The 25007-nt window shown below is 42.5% G+C and overlaps 1 protein-coding gene across 1 annotated transcript in view; it reads right to left on the bottom strand.

The window, feature by feature from the left end:
- Positions 1–25007, bottom strand: part of fgfrl1a (fibroblast growth factor receptor like 1a) — a 68154-nt gene that overhangs the window by 23472 nt on the left and 19675 nt on the right. Inside the window, exon 3 of the mRNA XM_086222097.1 lies at positions 20762–21034. Within this exon, the coding sequence (XP_086078223.1) occupies positions 20762–21034 (273 nt within the window). The remainder of the gene's footprint in view (positions 1–20761; positions 21035–25007) is intronic.

Raw genomic sequence — 25007 nt, 5'->3', positions numbered from 1 at the left:
ATCAGCAGCCATTGATGCGAGTATCTTCTGATCGCACTTCCTCTTTTATCCCACATCATTTTTCATACACACAGACACACACAACAGCGTTTTGTTTTCCAACCCCCCCCCCCCTGTTTTTTTTTTTTTGGCCTCATCAGAACAGGCAAACTTTTTATGAGAGCAGCTTTACGATGCTATTTACAAATGTGATTACACGTTATGCCATTCTGGGCTCCGGCTCTCTGAAATATGATGAACACACGTCAATGTCCAACAGGGAATTGCTTCCAGCCTTCTAACCTATTGGGTTCAAACCTACATGTGTGAGAGAAACGCTCTCACACACACACACACACACACACACACACACACACACACACACAGATGTTCAAAAACACACAAGCACATAGAACCTACTTCATAGCCGTGTGGGTACGTGGTTTATTCTTTGCTGTCTGGCAGCACTAGGATGGAGAGGGCAGGTTCTAAAGTACAGATGTCTTATTTAAATTCCTCCATGTTTAAACAGAGAACCAAATAAAAAGAGAGAAAGGAATTATAGAGGTTCATTTGAGGTTTGTTTTCCAAAACAGCCACTGTCGACCCAACAACCGGCCGATATCTTCGCTCAGCTGTCAAGCACCATGCAGCATGCAAGCTGCTGCTGTTTATGTGTTTGGGGCTTAATTGCCAAATTATCAACAAACCGAAGATTAATCCTCCTTATGGTTCCAAATGAACAAAGGAAACAAACAAGCAGCCAAACAATTTTAAATATTTGTGTTGCTGAGGCGGCTTTTCAACATCGCCCCAGCAAGCAAAGGAGGTCAAAGGTTCAAAAACTTTTTGAAACTTTTTTAAAGTATTTCACTATTGGAAAAAAAAAATTGTAAAAGTGAAAAAAATAAAAGGCGGTGGAATTTGCTTTGGCTTGAAAACGCCAAACATTGCAACAGTCAGTCGCTGCAGCATTAACGACATTCAGAAGGACATTTGGGGTCGGCGGCTTCGGCGACAGCATGAAGACAACCATGATTTTGATTTTGGAGAGGGGAGGCAGCCGATCTGAATTCCCCTGAGGTGGGCATACAAAAAAAAATATGGCAGCAGAATGTTTCAGTTATTTGACCAAAAGCCCAAAAGTCAGCTGGAAGCTGTGTTTCCTGTCACCCAGAGGAGTGAAGAGCTGCGTAACACACCACGGCGCTGAGCTGCAGTCCCCTGACAGCTTTATTTTTCATCAGACATGAATGACACCCGGGTCACACTGCCACCTGCTGCGTGTGATGGATACAGCGCCGAGAGGCTGCGACCTGAACGCGTGCTAACGTGTGTGGAAGACGGAATAAAGTCAGCGCCCGAAAAACAAAACCATCTCTTAAACTTCCATTCAGTGAACCTCACCTGAAACATTTTCCCACTTTAAAAACCTCTGTTTTCTTCCACAAAAGACTAGATTAAACATGAAAATCTCTTCGATCCTTACATGGTAAAACCACTAAACCTTCATTACAAAAGTTTTCATAAATCTTTTGATTAATCTTAAGTCTGAATATGCAACAAGATGAAAAAGGGCCTAATAAAGACAAACATGCCCAGTCATCAATGTGAAGAGCTGACCACTCAAGAGCTACACGTTTTTCCTCTTGAAGAATTGCTTTTATAACCTTGCGCCCGACTGGAGCCGCTGAGAAAGTTCTGCTTAGCGCTGCAGCAAAAACCAACTGTGTGTATTCTTCTGCGAGACTGGAGATGTTGGAAATTTCAAGCTTATCTAACTCCTAATCCCTCGGCAGCTTTTCTGTCTGCGCATGTACGAGTGTACGCTATGTCAAGCCTGTTTCTCCTGCAGACTAAATAAAAAACATTTCAGAGGAAACATTTTCAGGTTAGAAAGAGAAATAAAGATTGAAGGTGCATGCATGCATATGTGTGACAGTGTGTGTGTGTGTGTGTGTGTCTAACTCTAAACAGAGCTCTGTATTTCCTGAAGCTGAGCGGACTGTAGTTTGATCTTGTGCCATGAATGGGCTCAATACACTAATTACAGCCACCTGTGTGTGTGTGTGTGTGTGTGTGTGTGTGTCTGTGTGTGTGTGTCTGTGTGAGAGTGTGTGTGAGGTCAGACTGGATGCATGAGGGAGGAGGGTGACTATATGATCAGGAAAAAAAAGACAACCTAACTTGCTGTTTCCATTCTCATTTCACACATACGCACACAAACATAAACACAGACACACACACACACACATGCATGCTTCCATTAATGTATTTTAATGTAATATTGCATTAGAAAAGGTTGTCAAAAACTCAAGATTGCAAACCTTTCCTGGTTGCTTGAGACTGCTTTTACCTTTTTGAAAGTTCATATTTGCATGTAATGACACGCATGTAATATTCTTCAACTTTGGGTCTTTATTACCATCCAGATCCTGGATCAGCTGTTATGAATGTATTTGTTCACTCATCAAGTCCGCCTGAACGCTCACAGAAAACGCACGCGTGTGGCGTCCTGTACCTGCTTCTTCATAGCTCAAAGCATCTGGTACGATGATTCACTCTTTGATAATAGAACTGCGAACTTTCATCTCTGGAATATAATTGAATAATTGTGGAAAAAGACAAGGAAAAAGTGCTTTTTTAGATCAACAACAAAACCTGCAGTTCCTCTTGACAAAATCCTCAGTAACACATCCAGGTAACTAATTCTATCCAAGGAGCAGAACTTTGGCTCAAACTACTCAGCAATATAAATCTGCTTGTTGAATTTTACCTCCACTGCAGGCTGAGAATAGTCCCAGACCCCCCCCAGCAACTTTATAGATGTACCGTGAGGCGATAGTACGTCAGTCATATTTCATTGCACACAACTTTAAAGAACTGGAGAAATCAGACCACCGTTCAATTCACCTTATTCAACCTGACATGCTGGTTTTGCCATGTTTACTTTTGAATAATGACGTAAACTGGAGATGCTATGGCACAATGATCGTAACATCATGAAACGTGAAGCTCACAACTAAATTCCTTCATAATAATCTTGTGTCTTCCTTGCAAGCCCTGTTAGACAGCGACTAGGGCTGCGCGGTGCATTTGCGGTAGATGGTGGAATAAATTTGGCCCACGGTAGAGATTTGTGCTCTACCGTCCTATCGTGGGTGATGTCATCCCACCTGCCTCAAAATGGCTTCAAGCACAGAGACAGCGGATCAGGAGGAGCTGGTCAACAAAACAAAACTAAACAAAACAATGCTACATTCGTGATTAAGACTTGGTTCGGATTTAGAAGATCGGATGTTGAACAAAAAAAACCAACAATATTTTGCAAGCAGTGCCAAGTGACGGTGACGGCAAACAGAGGTCATTCGAGTCATTTATTTTACCATCTGTTTTGCCATATAGAAAACTTTCTTTTGTACTTCGGTTGTAAGTTATTTGTGCACTATTTTGCCCTATAAAGTGCTGGGTTTTTATTTTTTAGTTTTGAGTTCTTTCTTTGCTTTCTATAAAACTCAGATGCTAGATTGACAAAATCCAGGTTACGTTGATTTTTAAAAAAGTGTAATTGCTGTGTGAAGATGTTTTTCAGCAGAAGTTTTCCTTTGGGTGTCTTTGAGTGGGAAAAGAAAATCCCTCTTTGCTTTCCTACTGGTGACCCCGGCCCCCGACCCCCCCTGGAAAAAGACATAAAAGAGGGAGATTTTTTTCCCCACTGGGGATCAATAAAGGATCCCATTATAAACAAATTCTGACTTCCAAGTATTTCTGTGAATTATTTTGCAAAAGGAGAAGGAAGAGAGAATCTTTCTGATATTATCCCAATACACAATATGTGATTAACATGTCCCCTTTTTATCGTGCGTTCATGAGTCCAGCTCCACTTCCCAGCAGTTACTCAGAGATTGGACGACAACATATTTTCAGACACTGTGGCCAAGTATGGGCCATTTAGCCTTGGCGGTCAGGTTCAGGTTAACAACGAGGCTTCGGTTTGGTTTCTACATGAAAAAAAATGATGAGAAAACCGAGTGAAGGAAGGTTCTAATCACCCCTCCGCTCTCCAGTGCTCAACATGGATTGTGTCAGAGCGTAAAATATCAACAGAGCGATGAAATAACATACAGACACGAGGCACAAGTGGTTCCACGTACTCGCTCATAAATGTCACACAACGACAAAGTTTATGAGTTCTCAAAACATTCAGTTCGGGATCAGGTTTAGCGTATATGTTCATATATACGCCTGTGTAAAATGAAAAGTCCATTACGTTGTTTTAAGCCTCAGTTCTCTCTTTCTCTCCGCATGCATGTGCGCGTTTTTAGCAGTACACGTGTGTTTGTTTATTCACAAAGCTGCTTTACATCACCGTTCACACTCCATTAATACACCGGCGGGGTCAAACGTGGAACACACGGCGTCATTTCCCCGGAAATGGAGATGGTAGAGACATGAGGCAGGAATCTGGCAAACACGCAGCTGCAACCTAGAGCCTTGACCGCCCGTCCACCTGGCAGATGATGGAGCTGATCCGGTCAAGGTCAGAAATTATTCAGTAGAATTAGTGAATTACTTCATGTCCGCTGCTCACAGGAGGGTTCTGAGATCACCGAAGTGGAGAGCGAGTGTCCGTGTGTGAGCTATGCAGTGTGTTGTGTATAAAGTCACAGGTATAATTATGAATGCGAATGATTCAATGAGCAGATGCAGATGGTGGCGAGCGATCCAAAGAGAAAGCAGACAAGGATCTGAAGTAGAACTGAAGTAGGTAAGTGAACTCGCGCTGAACTGCAGACTGTCAAGCACTGCGGCTTTTATTGGAAAACATTCGTAACAAGTTTTAATCACGACTCAACTCAACTGAATAAAATACAGTTCAGATCTTTGTACTCAGTCCTATAAAAGGAAGAGTCCAATCACAAACATGTGAGACAATAACAGCTCATCACAAACAATTTATGAAAGAAACACACGCAATGCATCTCAAGATCCACTCGGCACGGTAGAATTCATATTTGTTGGACAATGATCGATGGACTAAATGTTTTTGATTCCACTGCTTTGTTTTGAGTTTATTGTGGTGTGCACCTGTTCACCATGTGTAAATTAGATTATATTCCAAACGTTTGGCCTGCTTTTAATCAAGTGTTAAAGGCAGCCATTATTTTTTAGGGCAGTGACTTCACCAGACAAGGTAAACCATCAGCTTACGCCTCAAACAACATCAATTATGGATTTGCAATTACGACTCAGGTTCACTCAGTCACCTGTGGGTTGTTGGAGGCGATTACACTCTAGATTAACGGTTTAAAGGACATGCAGTATCAGACTGGTTCAACATTCAAGGCTCCTTAAGACAAGTGGGCGAGACCAACAAGCCACAAGGAACGGGAAGACATCTGGACAGTATAAAACGTGGTACTAATCTCCAGGTTAAGTTCCTCACACTAACGACCAACAGGGGGCGACTCCACAGGTTGAACTAGGTCCTGATATAGAAGTCAATAAGAAAGTGAGTCTACTTCTCTCTTGATCTGTTGCTTGATTTCATGATAAAACCTTTCCATCATATGTTTTTGCTGAACTACTGAAGCAATCACGTCAGTGAGTGACATCAAGCTGGCCACATCCTCTTCAATTACACGGCCTACGCCGGCAAGTCGTTGCAGTTTTGATTGCGTACAAGCCAAAAATGTTTGAGTATAGATTGTTGTCTACTACACGAGACATCCCTACCGCTACTGCCTGATCTGTTCAGAGATGCCGAAGCTCGGATGACTATTGGAGTCAGATACATTTGGTAGTTTACTTCAACCTAAAATAATCGTATTATCGTATATCGCATTAAAAACTGCCATCATATCTCAAAAACGGATAATGAAAAAGTGGGACCCAATGCCCCCAACTCCTCCAACTCCATGTGGAGAGGCATACAAATCGTACGTTGTTTGGTTTATGATGCAAAGTTCACAAAAACTACTCCATAAATGTGAGTTAGTTTCAGTACTAAAGAAAGAGATAGTGCTCAACTTCTACTCCTAAATGCAAATGATTTTGCAGCTGTATTGTGCACATCTGTTTATTTTTAAGCAACACGTGCGTGTACAGTATCTGTGATTGTCCATAACTGATTAAGTGTGTACATGCAAATGTGTTTGCATGTCTGTACACACGTGTAGTCGTTATTGAGTGCTTACAGTTGTAAATTAGTGAATTTTCATTCTGTCCACTTAAATGCAAACATAATCATTCCCATTCCAGTGTACATGTACGTGTGTGTGAGTGAGTGTGTGTGTGTGTGTGTGTGTGTGTTCATCCAGCTGCTGCCTGTGTAACTCTAGTAAACATCAAGGCAGTGCCTTGCTTTGCTGAATAACGAATCTCTCACATCCTTCGCCACGCGCCGCCTTTGAAAACCACACCGCCGTCCTCAGCTCAGCACTTTCAACTCTCAATCACGGCGTCCCTCGCCCACCCTGATTTCCCCTGTATCAGGTGCTGCTCCAGTTAAATGTCTACTCATTAGTGCTTTAGAGGTTTTCTCCCCATTTGACCACTTACTCATCTTACGTTTCTGAATTAATGCAGGCTGAGGGTGTGATCGCAGCTGCTCTGAGCCACAGGAGCAGGAGACGGCTGAAAGAACCTTATTGTTTCCAACAAACTGCTCTCCATAACACATCTCACCTACTTTATTGTGGTCTCATAAAACTCACAGACTATTCTGTTGCCATTCCTCGTGTCTATGGCCACTGAGACACATTCAACTGATGCCCCTTTCGCTTACGTTCAGCCTAGATAAGCACTGAAGTAGTAGGAGGGAATCAAAGATGTCAGAGGCGTGCAGTTGTAGACGAGCAATCTTCTAAGAGCTAACTAGATTCGTTAGATAGATACGTTCCCCATGTATGTATGCTCATCAAACAACATATGTATGTACGAGTGACTGATTTTATTTTTTGTGACTTATTTATCCTTGAAAGTCCCCCCCCCCCCCCCCCCCCAATTTTAATCTTCAATTTGAATCAGTTCTGGAACCGTCATTCTTTCCTCAAGCTTGAACTAAAACTTGAGATATGACTTTTCTGAACCCCTCTGATGCAGTAAAACCCATAAAACCGCTATTCCAGTCGTGTTACTAGGAGCATTTCCACTATCATAACGAGTAGCGACACAGGGACACCCAGGGTTGCCTACTGCTGCTCTGCTTATTGCTGATTTCCCTGGGATCTCTGCTTGAATGTATAAAACAAGTCCGATTTCAAAGTCAGTCCTGAACCTCCCAAGTGTGTTCGCTTTTGCGTACTTGGAAGTGTGACTATTTCATATAAAGCTACATTCATGCTCCAGAGTCCACTGATGTGTGTTTACGTGCCTTATTGTCTGTGTGTGTGTCTGTTTGTGTGTGTGTGTGTGTGTGTGTGTGAGGGGAATATGTGACTCTACTGTTAGACTTCAAAGATGTTGGCACGCTCTGCTGTGCGAGGCTGCACGCTGACAGACCGTCTTTGATGAACAACTATTTACAACAATGTAAAACTAACCCACTCATCATGATGCGCCGCTGGGCGGTGTTTCAACATGACTCACCCTGATGCCTACCTTGTTCAACACGCATTTGCGTAATGCAGCTTTTAATCTGTATCAAGTGGGATGTTCTCAGCTGGGAAGATGATCTTATGTTCACTTCAGCCTCAAGAATCGAGGAGTGTGTGTGTGTGTGTGTGTGTGTGTGTGTGTGTGTGAGCGTGCGCGCATGCCTGCTGGATGTTACGATTCTGAAACTGGGTAAAAGACAAATGCTGTTATATTCTTAATAAGTAACATGCATGTTCGCTGCAACCTGAAAAATCTCGTCACCTCCTGGTCATAGACAAGTCGAGGTAATCTCACGCCATCCACCCATCCAAAATCCTTTGTAATCCTTTGCGGATACATTCAGAACTGCTGAAGTCACCACAGTGCCATATTATTTGTGTAATAGTGAAAATTAAGATAACACACGCTCTGTAGGAGCACTGTGGAGGAAAAAGGGCCGTCATGGGCTCACAGACAGGCAGTAAAGAGCGTGGCTTTTTATCATTGTTTAACTACACGTCTAACATCATCCACACGTCCTCCGCTTTCTCTCCCTTTCTTTGCCTTACAACTTTTTCTGAGACTTACAACTGGAAAGCAAGGGGGAAAAAAAAGAAAGACAAGGACACACTCCGTTTGTCAGGGCGGCTTAAATCTGCCCAATGCTGGCATGAAGCGATGCGAACACCAATCAAAGTAATGCTTGCATTGAGAGAAAACAGCGGAAGACATTAACCTTGGGGATAAAAAAAAAAAAAAAAGGAGCATGGAAAACCTGTTATAAGCTCAAAATCTCCCGAGGTACAGCGATTTGAGGAGATGGTACATTTGGATGGTACATTGCAGACTGAGCCAAGAAGGGAGGTTTAACAGTTTAATAAATACACACTATTACAGCAAAGGAATGTACGGCTGAGAGAGTTCCTGAAAAATAAAGACCTCTCACCGTCTTCAGCTCACTCACCTTAGTTCATTTGATTATTGTACTAAAATATTTTTTACAGAGATAAAAGAAACAATATACTGCATGTACAAGTGGTGTGAAAAAATTCTATGTGCCTACTTGAGTATTCATGAAGTACTTTTCAAACAGCATATATTTAAAATACTTTATTCTGTCTGCAAGAAATGAAGTCTGATTTTCTATCTTTCATTTTAAAACAAAAATCTTACCCCGATATAAAAGATATTTTCATCTCAAGTGATGTGTGCTTTGATATTTTTTTATTTCCATAAGTAGCAATAAAGAAGTAATTTGTGTGTCAATAGTATTGCAGAATTTTAAAAAGTCACATGACAGCACTACGACATACAGATATTTCAAACTAATAATCGCTCATGAATCATAACTGAGGTAAAATGTTGAATTGAGACATTGTTTTGAAGTCACATCAAGTAGTCAGGGGAATGTGTGGACTGTGTGTGTGTGTGTGTGTGTGCGTGTGTGTGTGTGTGTGTGTGTGTCTTTGTATCAGTTTTCAGCATGCTGTCACTGTGAACTACAGGATGATAGCTGAGGCGCCGGAGAACCGTCACAGTGTTTGCCTGCAAGAACTGAAGAACTGAAGGAAAAAAAACAGAGCACACACACACACACACACACACATACAAAACGTCATATCTCCAGTAACGCAGTAAAAAATATTGTGCATGCATTTATGTGAAATGTAATGCGATGGAATGCAGCAACATTGTGCGAGTTGGTACAAGTAGTCTCACACACACACACACACACACACACACACACACACACCTGAGTCTGTTGAAACTAATTTCTTCCCTTTCAGTGACATTGTCTGTTTCATATTACACGCCGTATCATGCGGCGAGACGCTTCCGTCAGCAGTCATTTTCTTCTAATCATGTTTTCTGTCTGCTTTTGTTCATATCAGTTTTGTTAATGTTTAAGAAATACAAGCGATAAAGCATTTTATCAAACTTCCTGAGGGTGCGATATGGCACAATAGTGGCTCTAAACACCCGTTTAGTCTGCCCGCCTCCCATAACCACATGACAAGAAAACACTGAATAGGCAACACGGCGTTATCAAAACCAGATTAAACACTGGCTTTGGGATACGTAGCTCAAACGATGATAAACCTTTTGATAAATTGGAACATGTTTTTCCATGCCTGCTGCCTTTTTTTTTTTACTGCTTTTACTGTCCCTCTAGATATCAATGTTCTTCTGCTGCATCCTGCCTCCTTGCTGTCAGTCAGGCAAGATTAGAAAACCGCTGGCATCTGAAGAGCGAATGGAGAATATCTCTCCTTCTTCACGTCGTCATGAAGACATCAAAGCAGTTGGAGGAGATACAGGGCTTTTTTATCAACAGCGAAACAAACGCATTCTTAGAGAAGAGTAACGAACGAGAGGAGGAAAGAAAGGACAGCGAGGGGAGAGGTGGAGGGACATTGTGTGCTGTCGAACCAGTCTTTGGCTTTGCAGACAAAAGTTTCTAAAACTTCAAAAGCAGTCTTTCTGTAGCACAGGTCCGCTCTCCCTTTCTCCTTGATTCTTTCATTCTCTCCTCTCCCTCCCCTCTTCAAACATGTCTTTACTAATTGCCATCCCCTGTTCTGCTCTTCACGGGCTCTCCACTCCTCTCAGGTCTATTCAACAGAGGGGTTGTTACAGCGGGAAGGCCTAATAACACGCTCTAAGTGGGACAATAGTCCCTGCAGGGCCAGCGACAAAATCCCAGCCCTAATGAGAAAAGACTCCTTCAGTGAACAAGCAGGTCTGTCAATAGATGAGACTATTATGCAGTTACAGGGGGCGGTGTGTGTGTGTGTGTGTGTGTGTGTGTGTGTGTGTGTGTGTGTGTGTGTGTGTGTGAAGCGTTGAATAAGGTGACCCGGGAAAGAGAAAGTGTGTTTACAGTATCTACTTTAGGGGGGCATCATCATAAAGACATACACTAATCAAGAAAAACTAGTCAATGAAATGAAAATGTTAAAGAAACACAAAGAATTGAACTTTGTGTGTGTGTGTGTGTGTGTGTGTGTGTGTGTGTGTGTGTGTGTGTGTGCGTGCGTGTTTGCGTGTGAGCTGCTACCTCCTGAGGGTAACAATAGTGAGCAGGACTAATCCTCCAGGCCGTATAATAACCACTAAGCTGTCTATTGAGAATTACACGGCTCCCTTGCTAACTGGTCTGATCAGGCACAAATACTTGCCCTCAATTCACGCTCCTTTACTTCCTTTCTTTTGTCTGGATTATATTTTATTTTGTCCTTTTTCTCTTCCAGCTGCTGCATCATCACTTCCTCCCTCTATTCTCTCTTATTATAACCCATCGTGCTACAGACAATAATGACCATCAAAAGCAACACAAGACTGTCCACCACCTTAAGTAGTGCAGCAACGGGGGACGAGAGTCATGAACGGAAGAATTAGACATGTATTTGTCTTTTTGTACCCGTGGATCTGATTCGCGGTTTACCAGCAAACTGATAATATCAATATATGTCAAGGATATGGATTTGTACTGCTTCAGTGTTTGAACTGGTGGGACTGCCTGGCAGCTGGCTTCAGGTGTGTGATGGATCAGGTGCACCTGTCAAGGACTCATATATAGGGGACTCATCACATGCATGTCACATCTTGTACTGAGGAATGTCCAATATGGACTGAAATGTTTTGCACTTTCAAAATCAAGACTCCAGTCCGAGTTCCGTCCCTGCTACTTTGCTGCTCTACACTTCTTTTCTTGCAGAGCGGAAGACAAACAAAGGAGAGTTCTTAAGGTGCAGCTCAACTCCTGCAAAACCACCAACCACTGGAATTATCAAAAAAAGACCCAGGAAACTGTTGCCTCACCACACAAAATAAACTCAAATGTTTGGTTTTGCATGATGTTGTTAAATGACAAAATCCTGAAAATGAAGTTCGTACAATATGACTGCGTGAGCAGTTGTGCTGTCAACACGCCCTCCTGGTTCACAGTCACCTGGACACCGACCTCCACTCTCAGTTTGATTATGAGATTGAGTCAGAGAGGACTAATCAAATGAACTAATTGACAATTGAGGCGGTTTTCAGTGGTAGATGTCTGATAAATTGACGCTAAAAAATAGCATCAGGCAGATCTTCAGCCGGCAATATTAATTGCAAAGACAGCAAATAGCGTGATTCCACACAAACGCATGAATTTCAAACACATGCAGAGGACGACCCATCTGTAAATAGGGTTTGAAACAAGAGCAGGTGTGAGGAAGTGTTTCTGCTGACATACGCAAACCCTCACTGCTCAGGATGGGTTCTGTCGCTAATGCTAGTGAGCTAGCAGTCATCAGTCTGATGTCAAAGGAACAGATCAGTTAGCAAGCTGGCTTTTTCAGCTCTGGATCTTTCTACTCTTGATGTTTAGGTGTTTGACTACATTTCAGAGTCTGTTCCTCCATCTGTCCCTGCCTGGCCCTCCTCCTCTCTAATCTCTTTCTCAGCTCTCGCTCATGCTTCTTCTCTTTCCTCCCGTCCTCCTCTCCCCTTCTCAATCATCTGTGTGTTTGCACTGATGAGGTTTTGGAGAGGTTAACCAGTGTGAGAATGTGTGGAGTTGTGGTTGTGTGTGAGGAACTGGAAGCTATGCAGTCAAGGATGCTTTCGAATCTCCTTTCCTTTCAGCGGTATGGAGGGGCTGATGGGTGGTTGAGGAGCGATGGGAGTGGGACACATCCCCACCCTAAAAACCGCTTAACTTCTTAAGAGGATTTGTTGATGCCTAACATATTATAAAATGTGTTTTTTATAAGCGGTTACTTCAACATCTTGAAGGTTAATGAGAAAATATGACTTAATTAGTGGCCTACAAGCCAATCATCACTAGTTTAGAAGTTAATCCTGGTCCAGAGTGTCAGGAAGAACATTAACGCCTCCTTGGACTTTCCAGTAAAGTGGATGCAACATCTACTATCTGCCACTTAAACTTTTTGAGAAGTGCAGTATTTGTAGCCTTTATATATCTAATAAAGCTGCAGAGGGACTCATTAACAACAAAAAAGTTCAGTTCATTTCAAAATAAAACGGGAACTACAACATGACACAAAGGAAAAATAAGGAAAAGATAAAGAAAACTGCGCCCAAGACTGGGTCCATCAACTAATGAGTCCAAAATGGAAAGATCAGTGTGACAAAAATGTTCAAAGCTGAAAATCAACAGTTCCAGACATATTCGGGTGATGGCTCAGTACGTTCAGGTTTGCAGGCTCTTGAGACAGACATCCATTCATGCCAGTTCATCCATCAACCCAAGTTGTGTGTTTTTAGTCTGGAGGAGGAAGCCGGAACACCTGGAGGAAACCCATGCAGGCAGAACATGCTAATGTCCCACAGGAAGGCCCCTGCCCGCCAGCAGACTCCGACCCATATGAGTGCAAACTGCACCACCAAAAACATGTGTATGGCTTCTGTTTTTAGGTGATTTTTTTTTTCTCTGAGGACTGACTCACTCGCTGCTCCGGCTGGGAGAGGGCTTGCTGTTTTTAAGATGGCATCTACTAGCAGCGGGTATTAAACAGCCATTAGGGATCTACAAGAGCACCACTTGGCTTACAATCAGCAGATGTAGGCCATACTCACTTACTCACTCGGGCATGTGCACACACATGCACATACACTAATGTAAATGGAGCATGAAGGCAAACAGGAGGGGCAAGAATGAGGAGCTGAAAGATGCTTCGCAGAAAAGACTACGTTTATCGACCGCTGGAGCCTGAGCAATATAATGGCAGCAACGAGAGCGAGAGAGAGAGAGAGAGAGAGAGAGAGAGAGAGAAGGGAAATGAAGGAGTGATGGTAGAGAGTGGAGGTGGGAGACTGATCCTAGTACACGGCGGGAGTGTGGTGGTGAAAATCATTCCTCGGTGCGCTGACCACAGCAGCCTTTAGGGATGCATGATGGTGAAATTCTGGGCCAGTGTTGATACTGATGTTTTCTGTTTTGGATATATTGTTTCTGTTAATGTGGAGTTCCACTTTTGTGCCAAGAAAACTAAAAAAAAAAAAATAAATAAATAAAAATTCAACAAATAGTAAACCTTTTAGCTCTTTATCACACCATCTTTGAGGATAAATTCAACCCAGCACATTTGTATAGTCAACAGGCCAAATATCAGCTGATATCAATGCACAAGTTGTACAGCAGCGCATCCCTGGTGGCCTTTGTTGTTACTGTCTGTTACAACGGGATTCTAAAACTTTGTGATTTTCTTTTGTTACCCAACAGGCTTGTTAACATTTGCGGAAGCAAGACTAGAGCTTCACTCTCTCTCTCTCTCTCTCTCTCTCTCTCCATCCCGTCCATCTTCTTTCCGTCTCTTTGCTGGAGGTGAAACGAGGCAGAACAAGAGGATGCGGGACAGACAACCGTGAAATGGAAGCCAGGGCCCCCGAGGAGTGTGTGATCGTGTGTGTGTGTGTGAGAGAGAGAGAGAGAGAGAGCGAGAGAGAGAGAGTAAAAACATCCATCTGTGCATGTGTGTGTGAGTGCGCACAGCGTTTTATGTTGGTCACATCTGTCGGTAAAGCTTGCTTGGCCCGCCTGACACAAACTCCAAAGATACAGTATCATTCTGAAAAGATCTTCTCAAATCACGACTCCATTCTGTCTCCCCTCAGATTGTTTCATACCAGCCAGCATGTTTACATCTCCGCTTCTTCTCCGTGCCACCCTGATTTCCGGGACAGCTTTGCCTCTCGGCGGCATGTTGTTACAAAAAAAAGACAGAAAAGACCAACCTGCATTGAAAATGAATCCTACTCTCCATGGCGACCGCAGCAACAGAAATCAAAATTAGGAGAGCTAAGGCGTCTGTTGCTGGACCGATGGATGCTTGCGTCAGAAAACTACTGAAAGATGCGCCACGAAAAATATCAATAAAGTGAAGAGCAAGTTTGAACTGATAGCTTAGCAGTGTACAATAATAGATGTGTGCAACAGTTTTCACTATTTGTGTTAGTAATGGGTGTAATATAGCGAACAAAGAGTGTTTTCTCCAGAACCTTATGGTCTTAAGTGTTTCACACACAATCAACATGTAGTTTGTAGTGTGTTTGGAGAAGAAGTGTGTTTGGAGAAGAATCTACAGGCCTCACAGCCGGCAACGTAACCCTGAGTCAGCGCAGGTAGAAATTCTGCATGAATACTTCCAAGAGGTTGAATGTTGGAATCAAATAAAGGGGAAGAGGCTGCCTATTAACATTTAGTTATTTTTATCCAGGCACCAAGAAAGAAGTCAGAGGTGCACTGAAACCTCTCGTGGAATTGAATTCAAGGGTAGCGATGTCAAAAATATAATTTTCAGGAGGGATGGGGTGGGGGGCCCTAAAAACCACTCGATGATTCCTGGGCAACATTTCAAAACAACATCTTTTTCATGTTCTGTAAATCATGACTGAGGGGGGACCCCCCCCCCCCCCCCAACAATCCCCTGTGAGGCCTCAAACCCTCGACTGAACACAAACCAAGTGTCTCCTCCAAGTTGCAGCTCTGCCTGCCTTCACTCCATGCATTTTTCTGCCATTAGCCAGAGAGCGCGGTGTGTAACCTGAGCAGAAGAATCTGGTGGTAGAAATACTACATACACACGCACGTGTGCACAAGCACACACGCACACACACACACACACACACACTCATGAAAACACTACCAGACAGGCACAGATGGGCTGAGGGGTATGGAAGAAGAGTGTGTGACAGAAGGAGATTGGGTTATGAAATAGTATTTAAGGCTCGGTGCAATCATACATTCCTCTGTGTGTGTGTGTGTGTGTGTGTGTGTGTGTGTGTGGATATGACTCATACCATTTATGCTGCAAACCTTGGCCACCTTTACATCCTCTCCAGACAGGCACCAGATATCTCAATTAAAAACGCAGAAATTCGAGGAGAGGAAAAACAGAGGAGGATGGGGGGACTGATGTTGGCTTGCAACCTGATCTGATGTGTTCGCTTCTGTCCGGAAGACAGCTGCAGTCTCAAACATGCAGTACGTTGAAATAGAAGAAAGAATAAACCTGAGTGGATGCGTATTGTAAAACAAAGGCGACTCATTCAGTTTGCATGCAGTGACTGAGCTCTTTCATGCTTTCCGTTCAATCTTAATTGACATCAGCAGTGTCATTGGATTAATCCCGCTTTAATGCCATAAATCAAAAGAAAACACTGAACAGAATATAAAGTCAAAAACTACCATCCCGTTTGAGTTTGTTTTCCATGAGTCACATTTCATCTCATGCCCCCATTTCTCTAATTTCAGCAGTCGTTACGAGTTTGCCTTTTGATGAACACCAATCACGTTCAAGCTCATTTATTCAAACATACAGCGTGTCTTGGTTTGATATTGTTCCCTGGTTCTTTTTTCCCGCTTTGTTCTCCAATTATGACCAGATGTCAGCTGCTGTGGTTGAGCTCTTAAATCACCACAAATCATCACACCAGTCACTTAGAAATGGATGCGCACACACACACACACACACACACACACACACACACACACACACACACACACACACACACACTTACATATTCATTAAAACTGCCATCATCATAGCCATGGACACACAAAGACGTGTTGATTTCTCACACTTGCATACACACATGCAACTTCCATTCATGTCCATTTTATGCATGCATGACTTCTCAACTCTGTTCCAGACACACTCCCTTTGTCATCACATCTGGTTTGAACTATGAATTCTTCATCATTCTTCATCCTCCGGGAGGAGAGAAACACATTTTTTTTGTTTTTATAAAAGATGGACAGCAAAGTAAGAGAGAGCGAAAAAAAAAGGGCAATATCATGTGTGTGACCGAGAGAGAGAGAGAGCGAGAGAGAGAGAGGACAAAAGCAGACTCCTCCGGCAGGAAGCTCTGAAGGACATTGAGGTTTGTTGAGCAGAAAAAACTCTTTAACTGGTGGTCTTTTAAATCTGTGCACAACAAAGCATACATACACTCCTATAAGCCGTCAGATAAACAAGCACACACACACACACTCGCACACAAACACACACTATTTACTCATGCAAACATTTGCCAACCTACACACAAAAAAGAAATAAACACTTGAAGGAATCTTCCAATTTCCTCCGCCAACAAAAGCCTGCCTACACAAAACGGCTCTCCATCACTCTGGTGACTGGGCAGAGGAACAGTGGATGTCTTACGGCAATCAAATGCTATTACGTCCGGGAAAAATGGAAAACTGTGAAAATATTGATACAAATTAAAACGTGGTTGGAGAAAAAAAACGAGCCTGCCAACTGAGGAAGGAGGAATGAAGGCAGAGATTGAGTGCTAATACGAAAAAGGTGTTCAAGATATTTTGAGTCCGAAATTGAGAGGGGAAAGACAATAAGGTGCAGGTGTGGGCTCATTACTGTGAAACGGAGCGGGTATGGAATAATTACCACAGGACCACACAGAAGAGGAGAGGAGATGAAAGCAGAGAGAAGGAGGCGAGAGGAGAGGAAATGAGGAGAGAGAAGTGAATAGAGCAACAGAGAAGAAGACGACCGTAAACTTTTTTAAATAGGGCGGCAGGACTTGGTGGAAAAGCTCTCCTGTGATTGTTGCGTACAGTATTGAAATTTGAGATATCATGAGTTTATTGGCTTGGGTGTCGGGGGTGGGAAAACACACGCTTTCTCTGCATATTTTTTTTTTTCCTTTTTTGGGGATTTGTTAAATAAAAAAAAAGTGGGAATGTTGTACTCTCAAACATGTATACTGCATCGCAACTCTCTGCTGCTCAAAGTTATCGAAGAAAAGAAAACTGCAGAAAAGTTACTGATAATTTTGAAATGCACCCTCAACTCCATCTGTTTAAAATAATAATAATAATATCAGTTTTTTGGCGGTTATACTGTTGCACAGGCGGACACCTTAACTGCGATGCGATTAATCACTCAGCAGAACTGTTTTTATTTTTGTTTTCATTAGTCGTGTACCGATGAACTCTGAACTCGGACAGCTACACTCATCCATTCCTCCCATGCTTTGGACCTTATTGCATACGCAGATTGTTCCAGCCATGATAACACCGCTTTCCACGCTAACAGCCTCTCCAAGGAGATGCTTGGGCATGGTTCCTGGATTGAATTACAGAGAGGGTTCATCTTTGAAGGTTAACCTGGTGGAGCAAAGAGTATTTCTGGGTACTATTTGAGTAATCTTCAAATGCACTGATGCAGTATCTTATGCTTGTGTAACATGTGAACTTTGCTGCTGCACATAAAACATGTTGACGCATTTAATTTACCTGACAAATGCAGACACAGTTCTCATCTTGTTTAATTTCAAAAGATTAAAAGAGGGAAATTTAAAAATTTGTGCAGACTTATTCCAAAAATAGAGGTTTCAGGAATTTAATTAAGTTTTCAGAGCACCACTCAGAGCACTTCAGGGTTCCAATTCAAGTTTTCGATACAGTTCTTCTACACTTTTGTAATGCTGCTTTTTATTTTTGTCTTTTTTTGCGAGAGAAATAAAACAGTGTTCATTTCACATCTGGATATGATGGGAAACATGGGTAAAACACAGTTTGACATGATGGCTGTTTTTATTCAAGTGAAGTGATGACCTGACGCCAGACGTATAAAACTGTAGATTAAAATTGTGTGTACGCACAAAGCTCCGCTCATGTGTCAGGCTATAAACACTTTGCTCATATTGAGTAACTGAGGGGGACAATCTGTTTGGGTTTATTGCTAAAACAGCATGGAAACAATGAGATATTAAAAAAAAAAAAAGATTACAACAACAACAAACCCTGCATAGCAGAACCACTCCAAAGTCTCTATGGACGTCCTTCTAATTGGGGTGGTGACACGCAGAAATCATGCACCGTGATGATGACTGTTCATATGCAGTCACCAAAGAAAACTCTTTCCTGGTTTGTTCATTTCTGTCACATTTAATCAGTTAATTCTACAAATCTTTTATTCAGACATGATGAATCTATCCGCACCACTGCTCCATGTTCCACCATTCAGGAGGGAGCATCGTCTCCTGTAAGCTGCATACCAGGGTTGGGCAAATGGGAAACAGTTCAGCTTTTGGCAACTAGCTGAATACATCCTGTTTTGTTTTTTAATGTGTCATTATGTCTAATCTATGAGTGACAAACGTGCTGACCACTGACCAGCACAAGAATCAGATGCATCACCCTTCTTTTCCTATCATCCCCCCATTAAGAACTCCAAAATATAGATGTGAAAATGAAATGAGCTGAGCTGAGAACTCCTTCTTGGTTGATGAGTGTCCATTGTGTCTGAGGCATGTATGTGTGTGTGTGTGTGTGTGTGTGTGTGTGCGCGCGCAAACTTATGTGAAAGAGCATGAGAGGGACCCTCACTGTGAGAGAGAGGGACAGACAGACAGCAGCTGTGTGCCTGAATGACCTAAGTGGCAGCTGTTGCCCCCCACCACCGACCGACAACCCCCCACCCTCTGTATGCCAGCTTGCCTTTGAAGTTCAGGTCAAGACCAATGCCGCTTTGGATCACATACCGATAATACTGCAGAATATAAGGATGTTGTTTACTGTCAATATGCTAATTTATCGTGCCTGTTGGGAGCAACAACATTCACGAATGTTACAGACATTTCTGCATCGATAAGAAGAAATAGACCTCTGAGTGGCTGTTACTGATTCATTTTCACTTTGGTATCAAACGTAGTTAGGCTGTGAGATTTTCAGATTCATCATTACGCTTTAACCAGTTATCATTAGTGGTGTGGAGAAGTAATATCTTTCTTAAAGCTTGTTTTTGAAGTGCCGACGCTGGACAGAGCGATGCTTCAGTTGGATTCTCTGGAATGCTGTGCTCCCTGTTGGCATCCACCTGACTGCCTGAAAGCTGACACACACACACACACACACACACACACACACACACACACACACACACACACACACAGGGGAGGCTCTCTGGCACTCAGGCCCTGTTCAGACCTGGCATTAACGTGCGTCTCGAGTGATCCGATCACAAGCTGACAGCTCTAAGTACCGTGAGTTCACACCTGGCATTAGAATGTGTCCCCACATGTGTCTCAGTTGACCGCTTGTGGTTGAATCTCGCCTCTCCCGCTCGAATAAACACAAATACCAAAGTATTGGTAATATTATTTTTTGTATTTGTTCCTTGAAAGCTCTAAAAGTCATCCCGTCCCTTGGTCAAATGACACCAACTTCACTTGCACACTGCTAAAAATCAGGCATTCAAAATGAATTTAACAATAATTATACACAATACTCTGGTAGCTAATGGTAAAAGAATACTGATTCATTAATCTAAATGTATAAAAACAAACCAGACAGCATTAAACTGTACATAAATCATAATGGAACTTAACACTGAACAAAACTGGCTTTTCCTTTATGCTGCTGAAGCTCCTGTGCAGGATGATTTACTTCACTGGTGCACTAAAAGAAACTGAACACAAAAAACCTCAACACACCACCTTGCTGGAGATCTGTTCCATGTTAAGGTCGTAATTTTGCATCGTGACACTCCTTCACTATTGCAGCCACCACATGAGAATGCAGTTTGTTCAACAGAAACAAACACGTGAACAAACACACGCAGAGATACACTAACAAACGCTGCAGCTGACATGGACAAGGACAATTATTATGTAGATGGAAAAAAAGAGAAGAACAAGACACAACAAAGTCTCTTTTATCGTGAAATCAGTATTTAGATGCACACACACACACACACACACACACACACAAATACGGCATTCCATACCACACACAGACACTACGTCTTACACACAAACACAACCAGTGCAGAAACACAAGCATCTCCTTCAACAAATGCCCCATTCATAATCATACATGAACCCTCAAGCACAACAATTGTGGTCACACACATCCATAAAATCTCAGACAAAGGCAGCGTTTCATTGTCTGAAGGCTTAATTTCTCTATAATGGCCCCACCAACCAAACCTGGTAAATTACATCCTTCAAACACTCACTGCAGACACGCATATGTGATGATGAAGAGAAAATTGTATAGTATAGAAGACAAAACACTGGCTTGAATTTATGGGAGGAGAGTAGAAGACGATGAGTGAGAGTGTGGTCGTTTCCTTCAGTCAAACCTACACACTCCCTTCAACGGCAACAAAACTGCTAAACAGCCAAGCTTTTTAGTTCCTTGTTCAAACTCTTTTGTACAAACTCCACTTACCGATGATGATGAGAGTGTAGTTGATGTTCACGCTGCCAAATCCGTTAGTCGCCTTGCAAATGTAAGTCCCTGCATCGCCAGCTTCCACTTCTTTGATACGCAGAGCTTGCTGTAACACCCTGAACCGCGTCCAGCCGCTGTGGATGTTGCGGCCATCTTTGGTCCACATGATGAGTGGCGGTGGGTCACCCTCCACAGGGCAGGGCAGCTTCATGGTGCGACCCAGGCGGACGCTCTGTCGGTGGGCCACTCGTTCTGACACCCTGGGAGGACCTGGAGGGCAAGGGAAGACATGGTTAAACGCTGTCACTTTGCTTATACTAATTTTCTGTCACATGTTCCAGGAGCTGTCCTGTCATAAGAAAGAGAAAGCCGTCTCATAATCACACAATGACAGATGAATTGGAATTTCTAAGGTGGTGACGTTCCTGCGGGGAAAAAAAAAAACTGTATCAGGTCGGTGCTTTTGTTTCACACAGCTTCACATTTAACTGAGGAAGTATTAAGTTTATTTTAAATTAGTCGCAGGACCTGCAATGTGTTTTTCAGCATCTCCTATAAAAGACAATAGCAATTTTTCTTAGGTAGAGGATTTGTTTGAAACACTGCAGGGAGTAAAGGAACAAGAAGGAGGAGCTACAGTGAGGTCTTTGATGAAGAGCTGCAGGCGACAGGCTGCAACGTTACATTCTTTGTGAGGTAACAACCTCTTTTCACTGATGATTCGCAGACTCACGCTGCGTGCAGCCTAAAATCGGGTTGGTCAGGCTAATTACAGCTTAACTTCTTTCTTAAAAGACAATAATTTGTTTTGCTGCACCAAGAATTCTGGAAACTGGCAGCGCTGAACTAAACAGCCCTGAAAACTTGAAGACTGTACCTATAAGAGACGAGGCCTTGACGGGAGTACGGAGCTAAAAAAAACCTCATCTAAGACAGCAGATGAACAGAGCGGCTGAGATGTCTTTTCATTCCCTCTGACCCTATAAAGGACGCTTACTTGGGATATTAAAAACTGTGTTCATATCACAACAATTTCTCAGATAAAATTTATATTAGGTTTTTTTTTGTGGTCAAGCAAGTAAACTTACAATTAACCTTGAACCTGTGCTTGCACCAGTGTAAAAAAAAATAAAAAATAAAATATATATATATATATATATATATATATATATATATATATATATATATATATATATATATATAAATAAATAAAAAATGAAGGAAAAGCCCCTAAATTCTCCTAAAACCCCACTGTGTAAAATATACAGTTGTCCGCAGCAACTCACAGCCACACATCTACTATTTTCATAATAAAGTTCCTTCCAAATATGGCATGAAACCCACAAGAAATCTCCTTTAACCTCGACTGAAGTCATAGTAGATAATCTGAAAATAACAATGGCGTGTACGGGGGGCAAGAGCAGGCCGTGGGTGCAACATCGACTGGGATGTCGTGTTAAGACATCAAACCGGGCGTGACCTTGACTGCTCAGTAGCCAGTCGACTGTGAAACTGCAGACTAGAAAAACAGAGCAGGCTGACTGGCCGGGAGAGGTGGGAGGGGCTGAGTGAGTGATTGAGAGAAGTGGGGGAGATGAAGAGCACAAATTGGGATGAGGGGGAGGTGATGAAGGAAGGGGGAGAGGGAGATAGAGGGTATGAGGCAGCGTGGAATTTAAGGGAGTGATAGAAAGGGAATAAAATCCGTCAGAATGGGAGAGGAGCACAAAGAAAGCAAACAGGAAGATAGGGAGCAGGAAGCAGGAGGGGTGTAGGAGTTAGTGAGGTTCACCTCAACTCCAGGTTCTCATGACTCCTTATGGGCTTTAACAATACGCTTTAAATATAAACACATCATAGGACAAAGTGCCCTTGACTAAGCAATTGTATGCAAATGAAGCCATGGTGTGGTTTATGAAAACATATGCACTCAGTATTGTCTAGTAATTAATAGTGGCATTAGTAAATGCACGGGGTTTTAGAGGTCTGCCACGTTGCCAGCTTAATTTGCAGGGAAGCTCAATGCAGACGATGTAAGACGACTGCATAAAAACTGTTTTTTTTTTAATCACCAAATCATCTCAAGTTCCTCAAACACAATGAAAATGTTATTTAGTAAAACTTTAATAGTTTCATTTTTGTTGTTGCTCTCATCACCTGATGAATAATAGTTTGAGGATATTAAAAACGCCCAAGAAAGGTCTGACTACTAAACTACTGACTGTAGCTGTAGTTTGCCGTGTCTTTACAGGTTATTACTGTGAAAACTACAATACTGTGCTGTAGAAAAAGAGGCTCGGAGTGTAATACTGCTTGGGCTTTCAGTATTATCCTGGATTTCTACGGTGTTGCTGCTGTAAATTTGGTCTTTCGTACAATATGTTTTCTCACAATTACCATGAATGTGTCAGTATTTTTAGGCAGCAGCAATGTTCTGCTACTGTAATAATCCTCATTACACAGGAAATGAGAGCCCACACACACGCGCGTTCGGTAGGTCAGAGTTGAATCAGGAAGTTTATCACACAAAAAATAGATTTGGGGAATTCATTTTGGCTTTTAATAAATAGGACTAACATGGCCTGGCGACTTGTGCTCCTTTCCTTTCTTTTGGCAAAACATCTGCATTCTGAGATATGAACATTTGAGTGTGTAGATGGTTACAACTGATAGGAATCATGGTGAAGTATGAAGGCTGTAATAAACTAGAACTTTCCTTTTCATCACAGCAATCAAGATATTACAAGGATTATTATTATTTTTTTATGTGTGCAAATCTGTAAGTGTAATTTCTTGGTTAGCATGAGCAGAAATAGCTGGACTCAGCGGGGAGAGCCTGTCTTCACCATGTCACAATGCTTCAATAGTCCACGCCAGCTGTCAGCTATCACCAAAAACAACACAACAAGGTTCTGGAGTTGAAGCAATAATAAAGCTGAAGAGGTTCCAGCACAACAGAAGAAAAGGCGAGAACAGCTCAAGCTGCCTTCTTGCTGCTGTCACACTTGTGGCTGTTGTTTTAACAAGAGAGTGGGGGCTGGACAATGATGGATGGATGGAGGTGAAATGTGTGAAAAAGACATTAGTCACAGAGAGGTATTCTGAGGAGCCTCTAGTCCTCCTCCTCCTCTTCCTCACTGTGTGTGTGTGTGGGTGAGTGTGAGTGTGTGTGTGTGTGTGTTCACGCAGCTGTATGGCTTTCTCATCAGGGGCCTGAAAGTTCACTCCTTCTCCTCCCCATGTTCCTTTTCTCGGTTGAAGTCTTGTAATTTATGTCTCGTTCTCTTGCTGTTTATGTGCTATTTCTTCTTTGTGTATGTCCCTAGAAATAGAGAGCTATTTCCTTTTCTTTGCATTGTGTCCCTTTAAAGTGCCTTTTCTGTTTTCACTCTCCTCCTCTCACAGATTGAAATCTCATTCCCTGAACAACTCTTACTGCTCCACTGCTACTGTCTCAGATTCTTTTCCGTCCTTCTTTTTCTCTCTTGCTCCCTTTCACCACTGGTTCACACATCCTCTTCATTTAAAGTATCTTCTCTTTTGACACACACACACACACACACACACACACACACACACACACACACACACACACACACACGTTGGATCTCCCTAGAGCTTCACAGGAGCAGGACCTCTGACTGAACCTCTCAATTTTCGACAGTTAACCTCTCCCTCAGTCTCCTCCTCTCCTCCTTGTCTTCCTCTACTCTGTCTCTCCCCCCGTCTAAGGGGAACACAGGGCACCAACCTCCTTTCCTCCCTTCCTTCCTCTCCTCATCATGTTCCTCCTCCTCCTCCTGTGCATCGGTCCATGACTGAAAGTGAAGTCAAGCGTATTGAAATTTTATATTTTAGTCTCTAGGTATTGAAACTAAAGCACTTTAAAAAAAAACACTATTCTTCTCTTCAATCATGGTCAACGTGTGTGTGTGTGTGTGTGTGTTACTGTATGAGACAAGAAGTGCTACAAATACTGTGTATTGTCAAGTTCTTCCAGTTAAGTATGTCTGTCTTACACCCTCTTTGTGTGTGTGTGTCTCAAACACACATTAAAAGGAACACTACATTAGCTGCTTGTCCACCGGCCGGTTTGAAGGGAATAAAATTGGCTACGCAATGAGACGATAGAGGTGCAGGGCAAGAGGTGTAAGCACCCCCCCACCAAAAAAAAAATTTCTTCTTTTTTTTGGTGAAATCAAGGGAGATTTGGGGAATTTCCCAATTTCTATTAAACTTTTTT

The sequence above is a fragment of the Aulostomus chinensis genome, chromosome 13 (assembly GCF_037954235.1).
Source record: "Aulostomus chinensis isolate RoL2024-O1b breed Wild chromosome 13, RoL_Achi_v1.0, whole genome shotgun sequence".
NCBI classification, from domain to species: Eukaryota; Metazoa; Chordata; class Actinopteri; order Syngnathiformes; family Aulostomidae; genus Aulostomus; species Aulostomus chinensis.
The sequence above is the reverse complement of the archived record's forward strand: the minus strand, read 5'-3'. Positions and strand labels throughout refer to the sequence as shown.